At 51.2% G+C, this 20,139-nt stretch overlaps 1 protein-coding gene across 2 annotated transcripts in view; it reads left to right on the top strand.

Moving 5' to 3' along the window:
• The window catches only part of STAT1 (signal transducer and activator of transcription 1), a 55,655-nt gene that overhangs the window by 16,607 nt on the left and 18,909 nt on the right, over positions 1-20,139 (top strand). For both annotated transcript variants that reach the window (XM_038749002.1, XM_038749001.1), the window contains exons 6-15: positions 634-712; positions 2,097-2,188; positions 2,284-2,435; positions 5,807-5,965; positions 6,254-6,346; positions 7,531-7,590; positions 10,834-10,863; positions 10,943-11,036; positions 16,333-16,374; positions 18,481-18,564. In XM_038749002.1, the coding sequence (XP_038604930.1) occupies positions 634-712; positions 2,097-2,188; positions 2,284-2,435; positions 5,807-5,965; positions 6,254-6,346; positions 7,531-7,590; positions 10,834-10,863; positions 10,943-11,036; positions 16,333-16,374; positions 18,481-18,564 (885 nt within the window). The remainder of the gene's footprint in view (positions 1-633; positions 713-2,096; positions 2,189-2,283; positions 2,436-5,806; positions 5,966-6,253; positions 6,347-7,530; positions 7,591-10,833; positions 10,864-10,942; positions 11,037-16,332; positions 16,375-18,480; positions 18,565-20,139) is intronic.

Below are 20,139 nucleotides of genomic sequence, written 5' to 3'. Positions count from 1 at the left end.
CGCCACCACGTCAGAGGGAAGGGGAGGAGCGTCTCCCTGAGTGGCCAGGGCCAGCGGTAGGATTTGATTTTGTCTCTATATGTTGCCAACCTGTACTTCCCAAGCGCTTAGTACAGTGCTCTGCACACAGTAAGCGCTCAATAAATACGATTGATTGATTGATTTGTCCGGCCGTTTCCCGCTGGACCCGGTCCCCGTGACCCATATGAGGGCCCGGCTCAGTGGACAGAGCCGGCGACATCCCCGGGCAGCGGCGTGGACGAGGGGCGGCTCTTTGGGAAAGCCACCGGGAACGGTCGAGTCGGGAGCGAGTCCCCGATCCCCGGCTGTCCCAGAGCCGCGTGGGGGACACGCCACACGCGTGCACAGATACACACGACCGTCTCTTCCGACGCCACGGCTCGCCGGGCCAAGACAGGCGGTCCCTAGATCCTCCACTTGTCAGGCTGCCCTCCCACCCACCTCGGACAGCCGAGTGGCACCGTGTGCCCCGTGGCACTGGGTGCGTTTTCAACTCTTTTTTTCCGGGGTGGCAGGGAGGCCGGGGGCGCAGCGTCTCGCCGGGCCCTGCCGGACCGGGCGTCGTGTGTCGGTCACGGGCCGGCGCGTGCTCCCCTGCGCTTCTGTTTTCAGGACATAGAGCAAGATATCAAGATCCTGGAAGATCTACAGGATGAATACGACTTTAAGTGCAAAACCTTGCAGAACCGAGGTAAGGAGAAGCAGCGTGGCTCCGTGGAAAGAGCCCGGCCTTTGGAGTCGGAGGTCATGGGTTCAAATCCCGGCTCCGCCAACTGTCAGCTGCGTGACTTTGGGCAAGTCACCTCACTTCTCTGGGCCTCAGTTCCCTCATCTGTAAAATAGGGGTTAAAACTGTGAGCCCCCCGTGGGTCCACCTGATCACCTTGGAACCTCCCCAGCGCTTAGAACAGTGCTTTGCACATAGTAAGCGCTTAACAAATACCATTATTATTATTATTAAGGGAGAGAGCCCATCCCAAGGGGCCAGGAGGACCCCAGGGGTGGGACGATGAGCGCCATAGTTGGAAGGGACAGGAAGCGGAGCCGATGGAGAGCGCTCAGTACAGCGCTCTGCCCCCCAGAAGGCACCTGAGAAGCGGCACGGCCTAATAGATAGAACCCAGGCCTGGGAATCAGGAGGTCATAGGTTCTAATCCCAGCTCTGCCACTTGTCTGCCGTGTGACCTTGGGCGAGTCACTTCGCTTCTGTGGGCCTCAGTTACCTCATCTGTAATATAGGGATTAAGACTATGAGCCCAGTGTGGGACAGGGACTGTGTTCAACTCGCTTCTCCCCCTTCTAGACTGTGAGCCCACCGTCGGGTAGGGACCGTCTCTATATGATGCCAACTTGTACTTCCCAAGCGCTTAGTCCAGTGCTCTGCACACAGTAAGCGCTCAATAAATACGATTGATTGATTGATTCCCCCTCAGCACTCAGTACAGTGCCTGGACATAGTAAGCGCTTAACAAATCCCACGGTTATTATTAGTAGTAGTGCCTCGTACGGCGTTTGGTGTGCTTTAGGTGCCCACCACAGGGCTCGGTCCTCAGTCCGGGATGCCCGGCCGGAGTCCCACAGGGCCGTGACTCGGGCTGGGCTGTGTTGGACGCCATCTGCCCCCGGGGGGTCCTTAAGGGGGTGGCGGGGTCCTCGGTGGAGGGCCCGCCCGGGACGCCCTCTCTTCCTCCCTTCAAGGCCCTGCTGAGAGCTCACCTCCTCCAGGAGGCCTTCCCAGACTGAGCCCCTTCCTTCCTCTCCCCCTCGTCCCCCTCTCCATCCCCCCCATCTTACCTCCTTCCCTTCCCCACAGCACCTGTATATATGGCTATACGTTTGTACATATTTATTACTCTATTTTACTTGTACATATCTATTCTATTTATTTTGTTAGTATGTTTGCTTTTGTTCTCTGTCTCCCCCTTCTAGACTGTGAGCCCGCTGTTGGGTAGGGACCGTCTCTCTATGTTGCCAACTTGTACTTCCCAAGCGCTCAGTACAGTGCTCTGCACACAGTAAGCGCTCAATAAATACGATTGATGATGATGATGACCGGACGCCCGTGTGTCCCTCAGAGCACGAGCCCAACGGCGTGGCTCACAGCGACCACAGGCAGGAACAGCTGCTCATCCAGAAGATGTACCTCGCGCTGGACCTCAAGAGGAAGGTAACGGGGCCGACCACCCCCGGGGTCCCGGGCGGGGGCCGGGCGGAGGGGCCGGGGGGCGTCCCTCCCAGCGTCCGCCCCCCGTCCCACCCCAGGAAGTGCTCCACAAGATGATCGAAATGCTGAATGAGACGGAGCTGACCCAAGGCGCTCTGATCAATGAGGAGCTGGTGGAGTGGAAGCACAGGCAGCAGAGCGCCTGCATCGGCGGCCCCCCCAACGCCTGCCTCGACCAGCTGCAGAACTGGTGAGCGCTCGCACCCGGCCCACGGGGCCGCCCCCCGCCAACGCCCTCCGCCTCCCTCCCCGCCGCCCTCCGGGGTCTCAGGCCCCCGGGAGGGCTGGGATGGGGGCACTGACCCTATTTAGAAGCAGCGGGGCTCAGTGGGAAAGAGCCCGGGCTTTGGAGTCAGAGGTCATGGGTTCAAATCAATCAATCAATCGTATTTATTGAGCGCTCACTATGTGCAGAGCACTGTACTAAGCGCTTGGGAAGTACAAATTGGCAACATACAGAGACAGTCCCTACCCAACAGTGGGCTCACAGTCTAAAAAATCCCAGCTCCACCACTTAGCTGGGTGACTTTGGGCAAGTCACTTCACTTCTCTGTTCCCTCATCTGCAAAATGGGGATGAAGACTGTGAGCCCCCCCATGGGACAACCCGATCACCTTGTAACCTCCCCAGCGCTTAGAACGGTGCTTTGCACATAGGAAGCGCTTAATAAATGTCATTATTATTATTATTTACATGCCCACGCGCGCCCCAGCACCCTGCCCCTACCTAGCCGGTGCCCGGGGCAGCCCTACAGCGGCCCAGTCCAGGCTCTCCCCACAGTCGGTGCCCAGCATAGCAGTTCGCATGCAGTAAGACACGCAACCCTGTGCCCAGCGTGTGCCCAAATACAGTGCGTCATCATCATCATCAATTGTATTTATTGAGCGCTTACTGTGTGCAGAGCACTGTACTAAGCGCTTGGGAAGCACAAATTGGCAATGTATAGAGACAGTCCCTGCCCAACAGTGGGCTCACAGTCTAAAAGGGGGAGACAGAGAACAAAACCAAACATACTAACAAAATAACATGCCCAGTCCAGCGCTCCGCCCACGGTCGGTGCCCAGTGAAGTGCTCCACGTGCAGTGAAATGCCCCGTTAAGTGCTCTGAACTCAATAAGACGCCAAATCCGGCGCTCAGCACGCCAACTCACAGCCCAGCACCTTGCCAGAGTTGCCCGGTACAGTGGTCCGCGTGCAGTAAAATGCCCAGGTCAGCGCTCTGCCCACAGTTAATGCCCAGTAGAGCAGACTGCACACAGGAAGGCACCCAGTCCAGTGCTCTGTACACATCCCGTATATATGTATATATGTTTGTACATATTTATTATTCTATTTATTTATTTATTTATTTATTTATTTTACTTGTACATATCTATTCTATTTTATTTTGTTAGTATGTTTGGTTTTGTTCTCTGTCTCCCCCCTTTTAGACTGTGAGCCCACTGTTGGGTAAGGACTGCCAAGCTCGCTCTCTTCCTCCCTTCAAGGCCCTACTGAGAGCTCACCTCCTCCAGGAGGCCTTCCCACACTCAGCCCCTTCCTTCCTCTCCGCCTCATCCCCCTCTCCATCCCCCCCATCTTACCTCCTTCCCTTCCCCACAGCACCTGTATATATGTATATATGTTTGTACAGATTTATTACTCTATTTATTTATTTATTTTACTTGTACATATCTTTTCTATTTATTTTATTTTGTTAGTACGTTTGGTTTTGTTCTCTGTCTCCCCCTTTTAGACTGTGAGCCCACTGTTGGATAAGGACTGCCAAGCTTGCTCTCTTCCTCCCTTCAAGGCCCTACTGAGAGTTCACCTCCTCCAGGAGGCCTTCCCACACTCAGCCCCTTCCTTCCTCTCCCCCTCATCCCCCTCTTCATCCTCCCGTCCTACCTCCTTCCCTTCCCCACAGCACCTGTATATATGGTTGTACAGATTTTTTACTCTATTTATTTATTTATTTTACTTGTACATATCTATTCTATTTATTTTATTTTGTTAGTATGTTTGGTTTTGTTCTCTGTCTCCCGCTTTTAGACTGTGAGCCCACTGTTGGGTAGGGACTGTCTCTAGATGTTGCCAACTTGGACTTCCCAAGTGCTTAGTCCAGTGCTTTGCACACAGTAAGCGCTCAATAAATATGATTGATTGATTGACTGTCTCTATATGTTGCCAACTTGTCCTTCCCAAGTGCTTAGTACAGTGTTCTGCACACAGTAAGCGCTCAATAAATACGATTGATTGATCCTAACCCCCACCCCAGCCCTCTGTAACGTTTGGGCTATTTCTTTCCACTTCTCCTCAGCCCTTGTGAAGCTAGACAGACATTCCAATCAGCCGATCAATAGAAGCAGCGTGGCTCAGTGGAAAGAGCCCGGGCTTTGGAGTTAGAGGTCATGGGTTCGAGTCCCGGCTCCGCCACTTGTCAGCTGTGTGACTTCGGGCAAGTCACTTCGCTTCTCTGGGCCTCAGTGACCTCATCTGGAAAATAGGGATTACAGATGTGAGCCCTCCGTGAGACAACCTGATCACCTTGTAACCTCCCCAGCGCTTAGAACAGTGTTTTGCACACCGTAAGCGCTTAATGAATGCCATCGTTATTATTATTATTTATTGAGCGCTTACTGTGTGCAGAACATTGTAGTAAGCACTTGGAAAGTGCGATTCGGCAACAGATAGAGACAGTCCCTACCCAACAACGGGCTCAGTCTAGAAACAGGCTCGCAGTCTAGAATCCATTCCATCATCATCATCAATCGTATTTATTGAGTGCTTACTATGTGCAGAGCACTGTACTAAGCGCTTAGTACACCGTAAGGGTTAGGGTTAGGGTTACTATGGCTTAGGGTTAGTTCCATCGTGTTTCTTGACCACTTACTGTGTGCAAAACGCTGTATCATCATCATCATCATCATCATCAATCGTATTTATTGAGCGCTTACTATGTGCAGAGCACTGTACTAAGCGCTTGGGAAGTACAAATTGGCAACACATAGAGACAGTCCCTACCCAACAGTGGGCTCACAGTCTAAAAGGGGGAGACAGAGAACAAAACCAAACATACTAACAAAATAAAATAAATAGAATAGATATGTACAAAATAAATAAATAGAGTAATAAATACGTACAAACATATATACATATATACAGGTGCTGTGGGGAAGGGAAGGAGGTAAGATGGGGGGGATGGAGAGAGGGCTGTACTAAGCCCCTTTTAGACTGTGAGCCCACTGTTGGGTAGGGACTGTCTCTAGATGTTGCCAACTTGTACTTCCCAAGCGCTTAGTACAGTGCTCTGCGCACAGTAAGCGCTCAATAAATATGATTGATGATGATGATGATGATGATCCCTGTCCACAGTGAGCTCCCAGTCTAGAGGGGGAGATAGATGTTAATAGAAATAAATAAAGAGGTAAGTAAACCAATAAAGGCTGGGTGCGCTCTATCCCTGGCGCTTGTCGGCGGCTCCCCGGGGGTCCGCGGCCCCCCGTCCCCCACCCTGGGGTGCAGTGCAGTGCGGTGCAGTGCGGTGCAGTGCGGTGCAGTGCGGGCCGGCCCTCCCCGCAGGTTCACGGGAGTGGCGGAGAGCCTGCAGCAGGTGCGCCAGCAGCTGAAGAAGCTGGAGGAACTGGAGCAGAAATACACCTACGAGCAGGACCCCATCACCAAGAGCAAGCAGAGCCTCTGGGACCGCACCCACGGCCTCTTCCAGCAGCTCATCCAGAGGTGGGGGCACCCTCCCTTCCAGCAGCCCCCTACCCCCGGAGGGGGGGTCCCGCTCGGGGTCATCATCATCAATCGTATTTATTGAGCGCTTACTGTGTGCAGAGCACTGGACTAAGGGTCGCGCCCTCCAAACACTTGGCGGGCCGGGGGCCTTCCTGGGGATTTGCTTCTTTTTGTGCATCCCCAAGGCGGTGTTCCCTCCCCCTCCCCACCCCGTCCCAAAGTCCACCCTGGCGCTGCCCCGTCCCCTCCGAGTCCTCGGGCGAGCGTGGCATCTTGGCCCTGCAGCTCCTTCGTCGTGGAGAGGCAGCCGTGCATGCCCACGCACCCGCAGAGGCCCCTCGTCCTGAAGACCGGCGTGCAGTTCACCGTCAAGCTCAGGTGACCACAGCCGGACCCCTGAGGTCCCCACTTATGGGGGGCCACACGTGGGAGGGAGGGAGTGTGGGCGTGGGGGTATCCGTGTCTGTCCGTGTGTGTGTGGAGGTGGGTGTCTATCCATGTGTGTCCATGTGTGTACGTATATGTCCCGTCATCGACCCCCGGCCCACGTCCTCCCCCGGGCCTGGAATGCCCCCAGTCCCTCTGCCCCTCCACCAAGCTCGCTCTCTTCCTCCTTTCAAGGCCCTACTGAGAGCTCACCTCCTCCAGGAGGCCTTCCCACACTGAGCCCCTTCCTTCCTCTCCCCCTCGTCCCCCTCTGCATCCCCCCCATCTTACCTCCTTCCCTTCCCCACAGCACCTGTATATATGTATATATATTTGTACATATTTATTACTCTATTTATTTATTTATTTATTTTGCTTGTACATATCTATTCTATTTATTTTGTTAGTATGTTTGGTTTTGTTCTCTGTCTCCCCCTTTTAGACTGTGAGCCCACTGTTGGGTAGGGACCGTCTCTATATGTTGCCAACTTGTACTTCCCAAGCGCTTAGTACAGTGCTCTGCACACAGTAAGCGCTCAATAAATACGATTGATTGATTGATTGAGCCCCCTCCCCACAGCACCTGTATAGATGTTTGTACACATTTATTACTCTATTTATTTTACTTGTACATATTTACTATTCTATTTATTTTGTTAAGGATGTGCATTTAGCTTTACTTCTGTTTGTTCTGACGACTTGACACCTGTCCACATGTTTTGTTTTGTTGTCCGTCTCCCCCTTCTAGACTGTGAGCCCGCTGTTGGGTAGGGACCGTCTCTATACGTTGCCAACTTGTACTTTACTGTGTGGTAAGCGCTCAATAAATGATTGAATGAATGAATGAATATGTGTGTAGGTGGGTGGGTGCCTTCTTACACCTGTGTCCATGTCTGTCCATGGGCGTGTGTTTGTGCGAGCCTGTACACGCACAAACTTCGTATTTGACTTTAAGCTTGCTGTGGGCAGGGAACCTGTCCGCTAACACGGTTGCACGGTCCTCTCCCAAGCGCTTAGTACAGTGCTCTGCGCAAGGTAAGCGCTGTAGAAACAGCACCGGTTGACCGATTGGCAGTGCCGACGAGCTCCCGGTCCGCTCGGGTGTCATTCCCTGCCCTTGTGTCTCCCCTTTCCAGGCTGCTGGTGAAACTACAGGAGCTGAATTACAATCTGAAAGTCAAAGTCCAGTTCGACAAGTAAGCAGCCCCTCCCGCCCCAGAGCCGGAGTTCGAGGCGCGGGTCTCGGGCCGCGGCGGGCGCCGGCCATCCGCTCGGGGAAAGGCGGGCTTCCCTGCCCTCGGTGCCCGGCCTAGTCCGCGGCGGCCATCCCCCGCCTCTGAGCCTTCTGCGTCCTGGGGCGCTGGGTCGGGGAGGGGCCTTGCCAAAATCTGCCACCTTCTCCCCCACCCCGGGCCCTGCCTCGGTTTCCCCTCAGCCCGTGTCTCTGCCCAGCTCCCCTCCCCTCCTCCACGCAGATCTACCTCTCCACCTGCCCTGGTGGATGCAGCCTGGGCCTGGGAACCAAAGGCCCTGTCTTCTCATCAGACCGTGAGCCCACTGTTAGGTAGGGAATGTCTCTATATGTTGCCAACTTGTACTTCCCAAGCGCTTAGTCCAGTGCTCTGCACACAGTAAGCGCTCAATAAATACGATTGATTGATTGATGGATTGATCACCGCTCTGCCACTTAACCTGCCGTGTGACAGCGTGGCTTACTAGAAAAATCCCAGGCTTGGGGGTCAGAGGTTATGGGATCATTCATTCAAACATTCATTCATTCATTCATTCGTATTTATTGAGCGCTTACTGTGTGCAGAGCACTGGACTAAGCGCTTGGGAAGTACAAGTTGGTGACATATAGAGACGGTCCCTACCCAATAGCGGGCTAACGGTCTAGAAGGGGGAGACAGACAACAAAACGGCACACATTAACAAAATAAAATATATAGAATAGTAAATATGTACAAGTAAAATAGAGTGATAAATCTGTACAAATAAATCTTCCCGTCTCAATCCCCATTTCTAGATGGGGTCACAGGCCCAGAGAAGGGAATAACAATCAATCAATCAATCATATTTATTGAGCGCTGACTGTGTGCAGAGCACTGGACTAAGCGCTTGGGAAGTACAGGTTGGTAACATATGAAGTGCAGAGCCCAGGTTCTAATCCCAGCTCCGCCATTTGTCAGGTGGGTGACTTTGGGCAAGTCACTTCACTTCTCTGGGCCTCAGTTCCCTCATCTGGAAAATGGGGATGAAGACTGTGAGCCCCATGTGGCGCCAGCTGATTGCCTTGTATCCCCCCCAGCGCTTAGAACAGTGCTTGTTATCATTCCAGCACTTAGAAAACAGTGCCCAGCACTTAGAACAGTGCTTGGCACATAGTAAGTGCTTAACAAATACCATCACCATTATCATTATTATTATTATTATTATTATTATTATTATTACCTCAGGCAAGTCGTTTCACTTCTCTGGACCTGTTCCCTCACCTGCAAAATAAGCATTCATTACCCGCGGTCCCTCCTACTAAGACTGTGAACCCTATGTGGGACTTGATTTATCTTGTATCTATTCCAGCGCTTAGTACAGTGCTTGGTACCTAGTAAGCACTTAATAATAATGGCATTTATTAAGCACTTACTATATGCAAAGCACTGTTTAAAGCGCTGGGGAGGTTACAAAGTGATCAGGTTGTCCCACCGGGGGCTCACAGTCTTCATCCCTGTTTTACAGATGAGGTAACAAGCACAGAGAATAATATAATAATGATGGCGTTTATTAAGCACTTACTATGTGCAAAGCACTGTTTTAAGCGCTGGGGAGGTTACAAGGTGATCAGATTGTCCCATGGGGGGCTGACAGTCTTCATCCCCATTTTACAGATGAGGTAACAGAGGCACAGAGAATAATAATAATAATAATAATAATAATGGCATTTATTAAGCACTTACTATGTGCAAAGCACTATTCTAAGCACTGGGGAGGTTACAAGGTGATCAGGTGGCCCCACGGGGGGCTCGCAGTCTTCATCCCCATTTTACAGATGAGGTAACAGAGGCACAGAGAATAATAATAATAATAATAATGATGGCATTTATTAAGCACTTACTGTGTGCAAAGCACTATTCTAGGCGCTGGGGAGGTTACAAGGTGATCAGGTTGTCCCACAGGGGGCTCGCAGTCTTCATCCCCATTTTACAGATGAGGTAACAGAGGCACAGAGAATAATAATAATAATAATAATAATGGCATTTATTAAGCACTTACTATGTGCAAAGCACTATTCTAAGCGCTGGGGAGGTTACAAGGTGATCAGGTGGCCCCACGGGGGGCTCGCAGTCTTCATCCCCATTTTACAGATGAGGTAACAGAGGCACAGAGAATAATAATAATAATAATAATGGCATTTATTAAGCACTTACTATGTGCAAAGCACTATTCTAAGCGCTGGGGAGGTTACAAGGTGATCAGATTGTCCCACGGGGGGCTGACAGTCTTCATCCCCATTTTACAGATGAGGTAACAGAGGCACAGAGAATAATAATAATAATAATGATGGCATTTATTAAGCACTTACTATGTGCAAAGCACCGTTCTAGGCGCTGGGGAGGTTACAAGGTGATCAGGTTGTCCCACAGGGGGCTGACAGTCTTCATCCCCATTTTACAGATGAGGTAACAGAGGCACAGAGAATAATAATAATAATAATAATAATGGCATTTATTAAGCACTTACTATGTGCAAAGCACTATTCTAAGCGCTGGGGAGGTTACAAGGTGATCAGGTGGCCCCACGGGGGGCTCGCAGTCTTCATCCCCATTTTACAGATGAGGTAACAGAGGCACAGAGAATAATAATAATGGCATTTATTAAGCACTTACTATGTGCAAAGCACTGTTCTAGGCGCTGGGGAGGTTACAAGGTGATCAGGTTGTCCCACGGGGGGCCGACAGTCTTCATCCCCATTTTACAGATGAGGTAACAGAAGCACAGAGAATAATAATAATAATGATGGCATTTATTAAGCACTTACTATGTGCAAAGCACTTTTCTAGGCGCTGGGGAGGTTACAAGGTGATCAGGTTGCCCCACGGGGGGCTCCCCATTTTACAGATGAGGTAACAGAAGCACAGAGAATAATAATAATAATAATAATGGCATTTATTAAGCACTTACTATGTGCAAAGCACTATTCTAGGCGCTGGGGAGGTTACAAGGTGATCAGGTTGTCCCACGGGGGGCCGACAGTCCCCATCCCCATTTTCCAGATGAGGGAACTGAGGCCCAGAGAAGTGAAGCGACTTGCACAAAGTCGCCCAGCTGCCAATCGGCGGGGTCGGGATTTGAACCCATGACCCAGAGCTCTTTGCCGCTGCCTCGCTGCTTAACCGATGCCGCAGTCGATATTACCGTCTTTTTTTTCTTTTCTTTTGCAGAGACGTGAACGAGAGGAATACCGTGAAAGGGTAGGCCGAGACCGGGATTCCCACGGTTTTTGGGGGGCGCGTTCTTCCCCCCTCACGGCCCCCTCCCTTCCCGCCGCAGGTTTCGGAAGTTCAACATCCTGGGGACGCACACGAAGGTGATGAACATGGAGGAGTCCACCAACGGCAGCCTGGCCGCCGAGTTCCGCCACCTGGTACGCGGGGGGGGACGGACGGACCCTTAGAGGTCACGGGTTCGAATCCCGACTCCGCCACATGTCCGCTGTGTGACCTTGGGCAAGTCACTTCACTTCCCTGGGCCTCAGTGACCTCCTCTGTGAAATGGGGATGAAGACTGTGAGCCCCCCGTGGGACAACCTGATCAGCCTGTATCCTCCCCAGCGCTTAGAACAGTGCTTTGCACATAGTAAGCGCTTAACAAATGCCAATTATTATTATTATTATTGACCTTCAGTGGTATCAGTCGATGGTATTTATTGAGCGCTTGCACTATGCGGAACACTGGGCTAAGCGCTTGGGAGAGGACCGTGTCCCAGAAGAGCATAGTAGTAAAGAAGCAGCGTGGCTCAGTGGAAAGAGCCTGGGCTTTGGAGTCAGAGGGCGTGGGTTCGAATCCTGCCTCAGCCACATGTCCGCTGTGTGACCTTGGGCAAGTCACTTCACTTCTCTGAGCCTCTGTTGCCTCATCTGTAAAAATGGGGATTAAGACTGTGAGCCCTTGGGACAACCTGATCAGCCTGTATCCTCCCCAGCGCTTAGAACAGTGCTTTGCACATAGTAAGCGCTTAACAAATGCCAATTATTATTATTATTGACCTTCAGTGGTATCAGTCGATGCTATTTATTGAGCGCTTGCACTATGCGGAACACTGGGCTAAGCGCTTGGGAGAGGACCGTGTCCCAGAAGAGCGTAGTAATAATAACAATAATAATAATAATGGCATTTATTAAGCGCTTACTATGTGCAAAGCACTGTTCTAAGCGCTGGGGAGGTTACAAGGTGATCAGGTTGTCCCACTGGGGGCTCACAGTCTTAATGCCCATTTTACAGATGAGGTAACAGGCACAGAAAAGTGAAGTGACTTGTAGTAGAGAAGCAGCGTGGCTCAGTGGGAAGAGTTAGAGGTCATGGGTTTGAATCCTGCCTCCACCACATGTCTGCTGTGTGACCTTGGGCAAGTCACCTCACTTCTCTGAGCCTCTGTCACCTCATCTGTAAAAATGGGGATTAAGACCGTGAGCCCCGTGTGGGACAACTTGATCACACTTCTAGACTGTGAGCCCACTGTTGGGCTTAGTGCAGTGCTCTGCACACAGTAAGCGCTCAATAAATGCCACCTTGTACTTCCTAAGCGCTTAGTACAGTGCTCTGCACACAGTAAGCGCTCAGTAAATACGATTGATTGAAAAAATACGATTGATTGTATCCTCCCAGCACTTAGAACAGTGCTTTGCACATAGTAAGTGCTTAACAAATGCCATTATGGGCTTGGGAGTCGGAGGTCATGGGTTCGAATTCCAACCGCCACATGTCTGCTGTGTGACCTTGGGCAAGTCTCTTCACTTCTCTGGGCCTCAGTGACCTCCTCTGTAAAATGGGGATTAAGACTGTGAGCCCCCCGTGGGACAACCTGATCAGCCTGTATCCTCCCCAGCGCTTAGAACAGTGCTTTGCACATAGTAAGCGCTTAACAAATGCCAATTATTATTATTATTGACCTTCAGTGGTATCAGTCGATGCTATTTATTGAGCGCTTGCACTATGCGGAACACTGGGCTAAGTGCTTGGGAGAGGACCGTGTCCCAGACGAGCGTAGTAGTAGAGAAGCAGCGTGGCTCAGTGGAAAGAGCCTGGGCTTTGGAGTTTGAGGTCATGGGTTCGAATCCTGCCTCCGCCACGTCTGCTGTGTGACCTTGGGCAAGTCACTTCACTTCTCTGAGCCTCAGTTCCCTCATCTGTAAAATGGGGATTAAGACTGTGAGCCCCACGTGGGACAACCTGATCACTTTGTATCCCCCCCAGCGCTTAGAACAGTGCTTTGCACATAGTAAGCGCTTAATAAATGCCACTGAAAAACAACAAAAAACAACTTGTACTTCCCAAGCGCTTAGTACAGTGCTCTGCACACAGTAAGCGCTCAATAAATACGATTGATTGATTGTATCCTCCCAGCGCTTAGAACAGTGCTTTGCACATAGTAAGTGCTTAACAAATGCCATTATGGGCTTGGGAGTCGGAGGTCATGGGTTCTAATCCCAGCTCCACCACATATCTGCTGTGTGACCTTGGGCAAGTCACTTAACTTCTCTGAGCCTCAGTTCCCTCATCTGTAAAAATGGAGATTAAGACTGTTAGCCCCGTGTGGGACAACTTGATCACACTGTATCCTCCCAGCGCTTAGAACAGTGCTTTGCACATAGTAAGCGCTTAACAAATGCCATTATGGGCTTGGGAGTTCGGAGGTCATGGGTTCGAATCCCGGCTCCGCCACATGTCTGCTGTGTGACCTTGGGCAAGTCACTTAACTTCTCTGAGCCTCAGTTACCTCATCTGTAAAATGGGGATTAAGACTGTGAGCCCCACGTGGGACAACCTGATCACCTTGTATCCCTCAAGCGCTTAGAAAAGTACTTTGCACATAGTAAGCGCTTAACAAATACCATCATTATTATTATTATTAGAACAGCGCTTCGCACATAGTAAGCGCTTAACAAATGCCATCATTATTAGCAGACTGTGGGAGAGTAGAGTGTGTGAGAAGCATAGTGGAAAGAGCCCGGACTTGGGAGTCAGAGGTTATGAGTTCTAATCCCGGCTCCGCCGCTTGTCAGCTGTGTGCCTTTGGGCAAGTCACTTCACTTCTCTGGGCCTCAGTTCCCTCATCTGGAAAATGGGGATGAAGACTGCGAGCCCCATGTGGGACAACCTGATCACCTTGTAACCTCCCCAGCGCTTAGAACAGTGCTTGGCACATAGTAAGCGCTTAATAAATACCATATTATTATTATTATTATTATTATTAAATGACGTGCCCAAAGTCACACAGCTGATAAGCGGCGGAGCCAAGATTAGAACCCACAGTCTCTGACTCCCGAGCTGGTGTTCGTGGTACTAAGCCATACTGCTTCTCTGTTGTACTCTCCCAAGTGCTTAGTACAGTGTACTCAATAATTGCTCGATAAGTAGGTGCTCAATAAATATGACTGAACAAACAAATGAATGTAAGGTCAGTGAGCAACTAACACAATAATAATAATTGTGGTATTTATTGCTTACTTTTGTGCTAAGAACTATTCTAAATCCTGGGGTAGATATGGAATATGGAGTCGGACGCATTCCCCGTGTCACAAGGAGCTCACAGCCCAAGTGGGAGGGAGGACAGGTCTTGAATCCCATTTTATAGATGAGGAAATTGAGGCACAGAGAAGTGAAGTGACTTGCCCGAGGTCACGCAGCAGGCAAATGTGAGCTCACTGTGGGCAAAGAATATGTCTGATGTTATATGATGTTATGTTACGTCAAGCGCTTAGTACAGTGCTCTGCACTCAGTAAGCGCTCAGTAAATATGATTGAATATTGTACTCTCCCAAGCACTTAATACAGTGCTTTACACACAGTAATAATAATAATAATAATAATAATAGTATTTGTTAAGCACTTACTATGTACCAACCACTGTTCTAAGTGCTAGGGTAGGTACAGGGTGGCCCAGTGGAAAGAGCGTGGGCTTTGGAGTCAGAGGTCATGGGTTCAAATCCCGGCTCCGCCGATTGTCAGCTGGGTGACTTTGGGCAAGTCACTTCACTTCTCTGGGCCTCAGTTCCCTCATCTGGAAAATGGGGGTGAAGACTGTGAGCCCCCCATGGGACAACCTGATCACCTTCTAACCTCCCCAGCGCTTAGAGCAGTGCTTGGCACATAGTAAGCGCTTAGTAAATGCCATTATTATTATTATTATTGTCCCACGTGGGGCTCACTCAATAAATACAATTGAATGAATGAAAGTTGCAGAGCCGGAATTAGAACCCAGGTCCTTTGTCTCCCGATCCTTTGCTCTTTCCACTAGACCCGGCTACTTCTCTAACTCTACTACATTGTACTAACTCTGTTGTCATCTCCCAAATGCTCAGTACAGTACGAGAAGCAGCGTGGCCCAATGGAAAGAGCCCGGGCTTTGGAGTCAGAGGTCGTGGGTTCGAATCCCAGCTCTGACAGTTGTCAGCCGTGTGACTTTGGGCAAGTCACCTCACTTCTCTGTGCCTCAGTGACCTCATCTGTAAAATGGGGATTAAGACTGTGAGCCCCCCGAGGGACAACCTCATCACCTTGTAACCTCCCCAGAGCTTAGAACAGTGCTTTGCACGTAGTAAGCGCTTAATAAATGCCATTATTATTATTATTATTATTATTATTATTATTATTACAGTGCCCTGCCCACAAGTAGCCAGGAAGCTCCTTGAGGGCAGGGGGCAGGTTTACCAACTCTACTGTCCTCTCCCCGGCGCTTGGCCCTGGGCTCGATACGTATGGTAGAGAGGCAGCGTGGCCCAGCGGAAAGAGCCCGGGCTTTGGAGTCAGAGGTCACGGGTTCAAATCCTAGCTCTGCCACTTGTCAGCTGTGTGACCTTGGGCTAGTCACTTCACTTCTCTGGGCCTCAGTTCCCTCCTCTGGAAAATGGGGGTGAAGACGATGAGCCCCACGTGGGACCAACCCGATCACCTCTCATCCACCCCGGTGCCCGGGCTTTGGAGTCAGAGGTCATGGGTTCAAACCCTGGCTCTGCCAATTGTCAGCTGTGTGACTTTGGGCAAGTCACTTCACTTCTCTGGGCCTCAGTTACCTCATCTGTAAAATGGGGATTGAGACTGTGAGCCCCACGTGGGACCACCTGGTCACCTTGTAACCTCCCCAGTGCTTAGAACAGTGTTTTGCACATACTAAGCGCTTAATAAATGCCGTCATTATTATTATTATTAAGCGCTTAACAAATACCGTCGTTATTATTACTGATTGATGTGTTGATCGATGGGCCGATTGATCTACGTGATCCCAAATTCCCGAGAAAGTCACTGTGTGTGTGTGTGTGTAATAATGATGGCATTTATTAAGCGCTTACTATGTGCAAAGCACTGTTCTAAGCGCTGAGGAGGTTACAAGGTGACAAGGTTGTCCCACGGGGGGCTCACAGTCTTCATCCCCATTTTACAGACGAGGGAACTGAGGCCCAGAGAAGCGAAGTGACTTGCCCAAAGTCACCCAGCTGACAGTTGGCGGAGCCGGGGTTCGAACCCATGACCTCTGACTCCAAAGCCCGGGCTCTTTTCCACTGAGCCACGCTGCTTCTCCTAGCGTGCGGCGAGAGATGCCGTTTGATGAGCGATTTGAGTCTCCGTTGGAGGGGGGTCGGCCCCAGCCCCCAGGCCGAGCTTGTTTTTCCTCGGGAAAGCGGCGGTTTTGTCCGAATCTCAGAGGCGCCTTTCTTTTACAGCAACTGAAGGAGCAGAAAAACGCAGGCAACAGGACGAACGAGGTGAGAGAAACCTTGGGCCCGCCCGGCCGGCCGGAACCTGCGTCCCGGGTGATGGTCCGGCTGGGCGTCCGTGCTCGCATTGGGTCCTCGACCCCGTGAATCAATCAATCAATCGTATTTATTGAGCGCTTACTGTGTGCAGAGCACTGTACTAAAGCGCTTGGGAAGTACAAGTTGGCAACATCTAGAGACGGCCCCTACCCAGCAGTGGGCTCACAGTCTAGAAGGGGGAGACAGAGAACAAAACCAAACATATTAACAAAATAAAATAAGTAGAATAGATATGTACAAGTAAAATAAATAAATAAATAAATAGAGTAATAAATACGTACAGACATATATACATATATACAGGTGCTGTGGGGAAGGGAAGGAGGTAAGACGGGGGATGGAGAGGGGGACGAGGGGGAGAGGAAGGAAGGGGCTCAGTGTGGGAAGGCCTCCCGGAGGAGGTGAGCTCTCAGTAGGGCCTTGAAGGGAGGAAGAGAGCGAGCTGGGCGGAGGGGCAGAGGGATTGGGGGCATTCCAGGCCAGGGGGATGACGTGGGCCGGGGGTCGATGGCGGGACGGGCGAGAACGAGGTACGGTGAGGAGATTAGCGGTGGAGGAGCGGAGGGTGCGGGCTGGGCAGTAGAAGGAGAGAAGGGAGGTGAGGTAGGAGGGGGCGAGGGGATGGATGGACAGCCTGGAAGCCCAGGGTGAGGAGTTTCTGCCTGATGCGCAGATTGATTGGGAGCCACTGGAGATTTTTGAGGAGGGGAGTAACATGCCCAGAGCGTTTCTGGACAAAGACAATCCGGGCAGCAGCATGAAGTATGGATTGAAGTGGAGAGAGACACGAGGATGGGAGATCGGAGAGGAGGCCGATGCAGTAGTTCAGACAGGATAGGATGAGAGATTGAACGAGCAGAGTAGCGTTTTGGATGGAGAGGAAAGGGTGGAGCTTGGCGATGTTGCAGAGCTGAGACCGGCAGGTTTTGGTGACGGCTTGGATGTGAGGGGTGAATGAGAGAGCGGAGTCGAGGATGACACCGAGGTTGCGGGCTTGTGAGACGGGAAGGATGGTAGTGCCATCAACAGTGATGGGAAAGTCAGGGAGAGGGCAGGGTTTGGGAGGGAAGACAAGGAGTTGCTTATCCAGTGAAGCGGCCTGGGCTCTGCTGAGAGCCGGGCCACCTCAGACGGGCCCGTGGTCACCTCTCGCCCGGTGCCAGGATGGAGTAATTACTGGATTACTCCTGTATATATGTATATATGTTTGTACATATTTATTACTCTATCTATCTTCCTTGTACATATCCATTTATTTTATGTTGTTAATATGTTTGGTTTTGTTCTCTGTCTCCCCCTTCTAGACTGTGAGCCCGCTGTTGGGTAGGGACTGTCTCTAGATGTTGCCGACTTGTACTTCCCAAGTGCTTAGTACAGTGCTCTGCACACAGTAAGCGCTCAATAAATACAATTGATTGATTGGAGGTGGGCTGGGGCGGGCGGATGACCATCACCTTCTCTTGCTGCTGCTGCTGCTGCTGGGGAATGGGCCAGTTCAGGCCCACACAGGGCCACAAACCTTGGCAGGGCTTTAGAGAAGCAGCGTGGCTCAGTGGCTCTAGACTGTGAGCCCGTTGTTGGGTAGGGACCATCCCTAGCTGTTGCCGACTTGTACTTCCCAAGCACTTAGTACAGTGCTCTGCACACAGTAAGTGCTCAATAAATACGATTGAATGAAGGAGTGGAAAGAGCACGGGCTTTGGGATCAGAGGTCATGGGTTCAAATCAAATTGTCAGCCGTGTGACTGTGGGCAAGTCACTTCACTTCTCTGGGCCTCAGTTCCCTCATCTGTAAAATGGGGATGAAGACTGTCCCCCGCCCCCGTGGGACAACCTGGTCACCTTGTAACCTCCCCAGCGCTTAGAACAGTGCTTTGCACATAGTAAGCGCTTAATAAATGCCATTATTATTATTATTATTACTATCTAGTATTTACGGGTTGGCTCGTATACGCAGGTTTTCACCCTCATTGGTCGGCCTGTGTACGTAGGTTCTCGTATTTACTGGCTGCCTTGTGCGTGGACGGAAATTAAGCGGTCGGCTTGTGTTGACAGGGTCCATTAATCGTCACGGAAGAGCTCCACTCGCTCAGCTTTGAGACCCAGCTGTGCCAGCCCTCCCTGGTCATAGATATTGAGGTAAGAGCGAGCGGCGGGCGGGCGGGCGGGCGGGTGGCCGGCCCAGGGCCCAAGGCTCGGTCGGGGCGGGTGGAGGAACCCCAGCTGCTTCTCCTGGGGTTTCCCGTTGGCTGCTCTTATTGAGGGCCATCTGCCCGGAGAGCCCCCCGCGGGCCCTACCTCATCATCATCATCATCATCAATCGTATTTATTGAGCGCTTACTGTGTGCAGAGCACTGGACTAAGCGCTTGGGAAGTACAAGTTGGCAACATATAGAGACATCATCATCGTCGTCATCAATCGTATTTATTGAGCGCTTACTATGTGCAGAGCACTGTACTAAGCGCTTGGGAAGTACAAATTGGCAACATCTAGAGACAGTGGGCTCACAGTCTAGAAGGGGGAGACAGAGAACAAAACCAAACATACTAACAAAATAAAATAGAATAGATATTTACAAATAAATTAAATAAATAAATAGAGTAAAAAAAATAGAGTAAAAAAAAATATGTACAAACATATATACATATATACAGGTGCTGTGGGGAAGGGAGGGAGGTAAGATCCCTACCCTACCCTACCCATCAGTGGGCTCACAGTCTAAAAGGGGGAGACAGAGAACAAAACCAAACATACTAACAAAATAAAATAGATAGAATAGATATGTACAAGTAAAATAAATAGAGTAACAAATATGTACAAACATATATACAGGTGCTGTGGGGAAGGGAAGGAGGTAAGATGGGGGGGATGGAGAGGGGGACGAGGGGGAGAGGAAGGAAGGGGCTCAGTCTGGGAAGGCCTCCCGGAGGAGGTGAGCTCTCAGTAGGGCCTTGAAGGGAGGAAGAGAGCGAGCTTGGCGGGTGGGCAGAGGGATTGGGGGCATTCCAGGCCCGGGGGATGACGTGGGCCGGGGGTCGATGGCGGGACGGGCGAGAACGAGGTACGGTGAGGAGATTAGCGGCGGAGGAGCGGAGGTTGCGGGCTGGGCTGGAGAAGGAGAGAAGGGAGGTGAGGTAGGAGGGGGCGAGGGGATGGATGGATGGACAGACTTGAAGCCCAGGGTGAGGAGTTTCTGCCTGATGCGCAGATTGATTGGTAGCCACCGGAGATTTTTGAGGAGGGGAGTAACATGCCCAGAGCGTTTCTGGACAAAGACAATCTGGGCAGCAGCATGAAGTATGGATTGAAGTTGGGAGAGACACAAGGATGGGAGATCGGAGAGAAGGCTGATGCAGTAGTCCAGACGGGATAGGATGAGAGCTTGAACGAGCAGGGTAGCGGTTGGGATGGAGAGGAAAGGGAGGATCTTGGCAATGTTGCGGAGCTGAGACCGGCAGGTTTTGGTGACGGCTCGGATGTGAGGGGTGAACGAGACAGCGGAGTCGAGGATGACACCAAGGTTGCGGGCTTGCGAGACGGGACAGCTGGCTTGTGAGACACACCTGCCCTGTGTGCCCACGGGGCAGCCGGAACCAGGCTGCGTCTGTGCCGCCGCTGAGCCCGTGCGACCTGCCGTGGGCTCACCGTGGCCACGTCTGGGTCACCGGCCCCCCACCCCACTTTCCTCGTCCCGGGCTGCCCTACCGGAGGC

Source organism: Tachyglossus aculeatus, chromosome 7 (assembly GCF_015852505.1).
Source record: "Tachyglossus aculeatus isolate mTacAcu1 chromosome 7, mTacAcu1.pri, whole genome shotgun sequence".
NCBI classification, from domain to species: domain Eukaryota; kingdom Metazoa; phylum Chordata; class Mammalia; order Monotremata; family Tachyglossidae; genus Tachyglossus; species Tachyglossus aculeatus.
The sequence above is the reverse complement of the archived record's forward strand: the minus strand, read 5'-3'. Positions and strand labels throughout refer to the sequence as shown.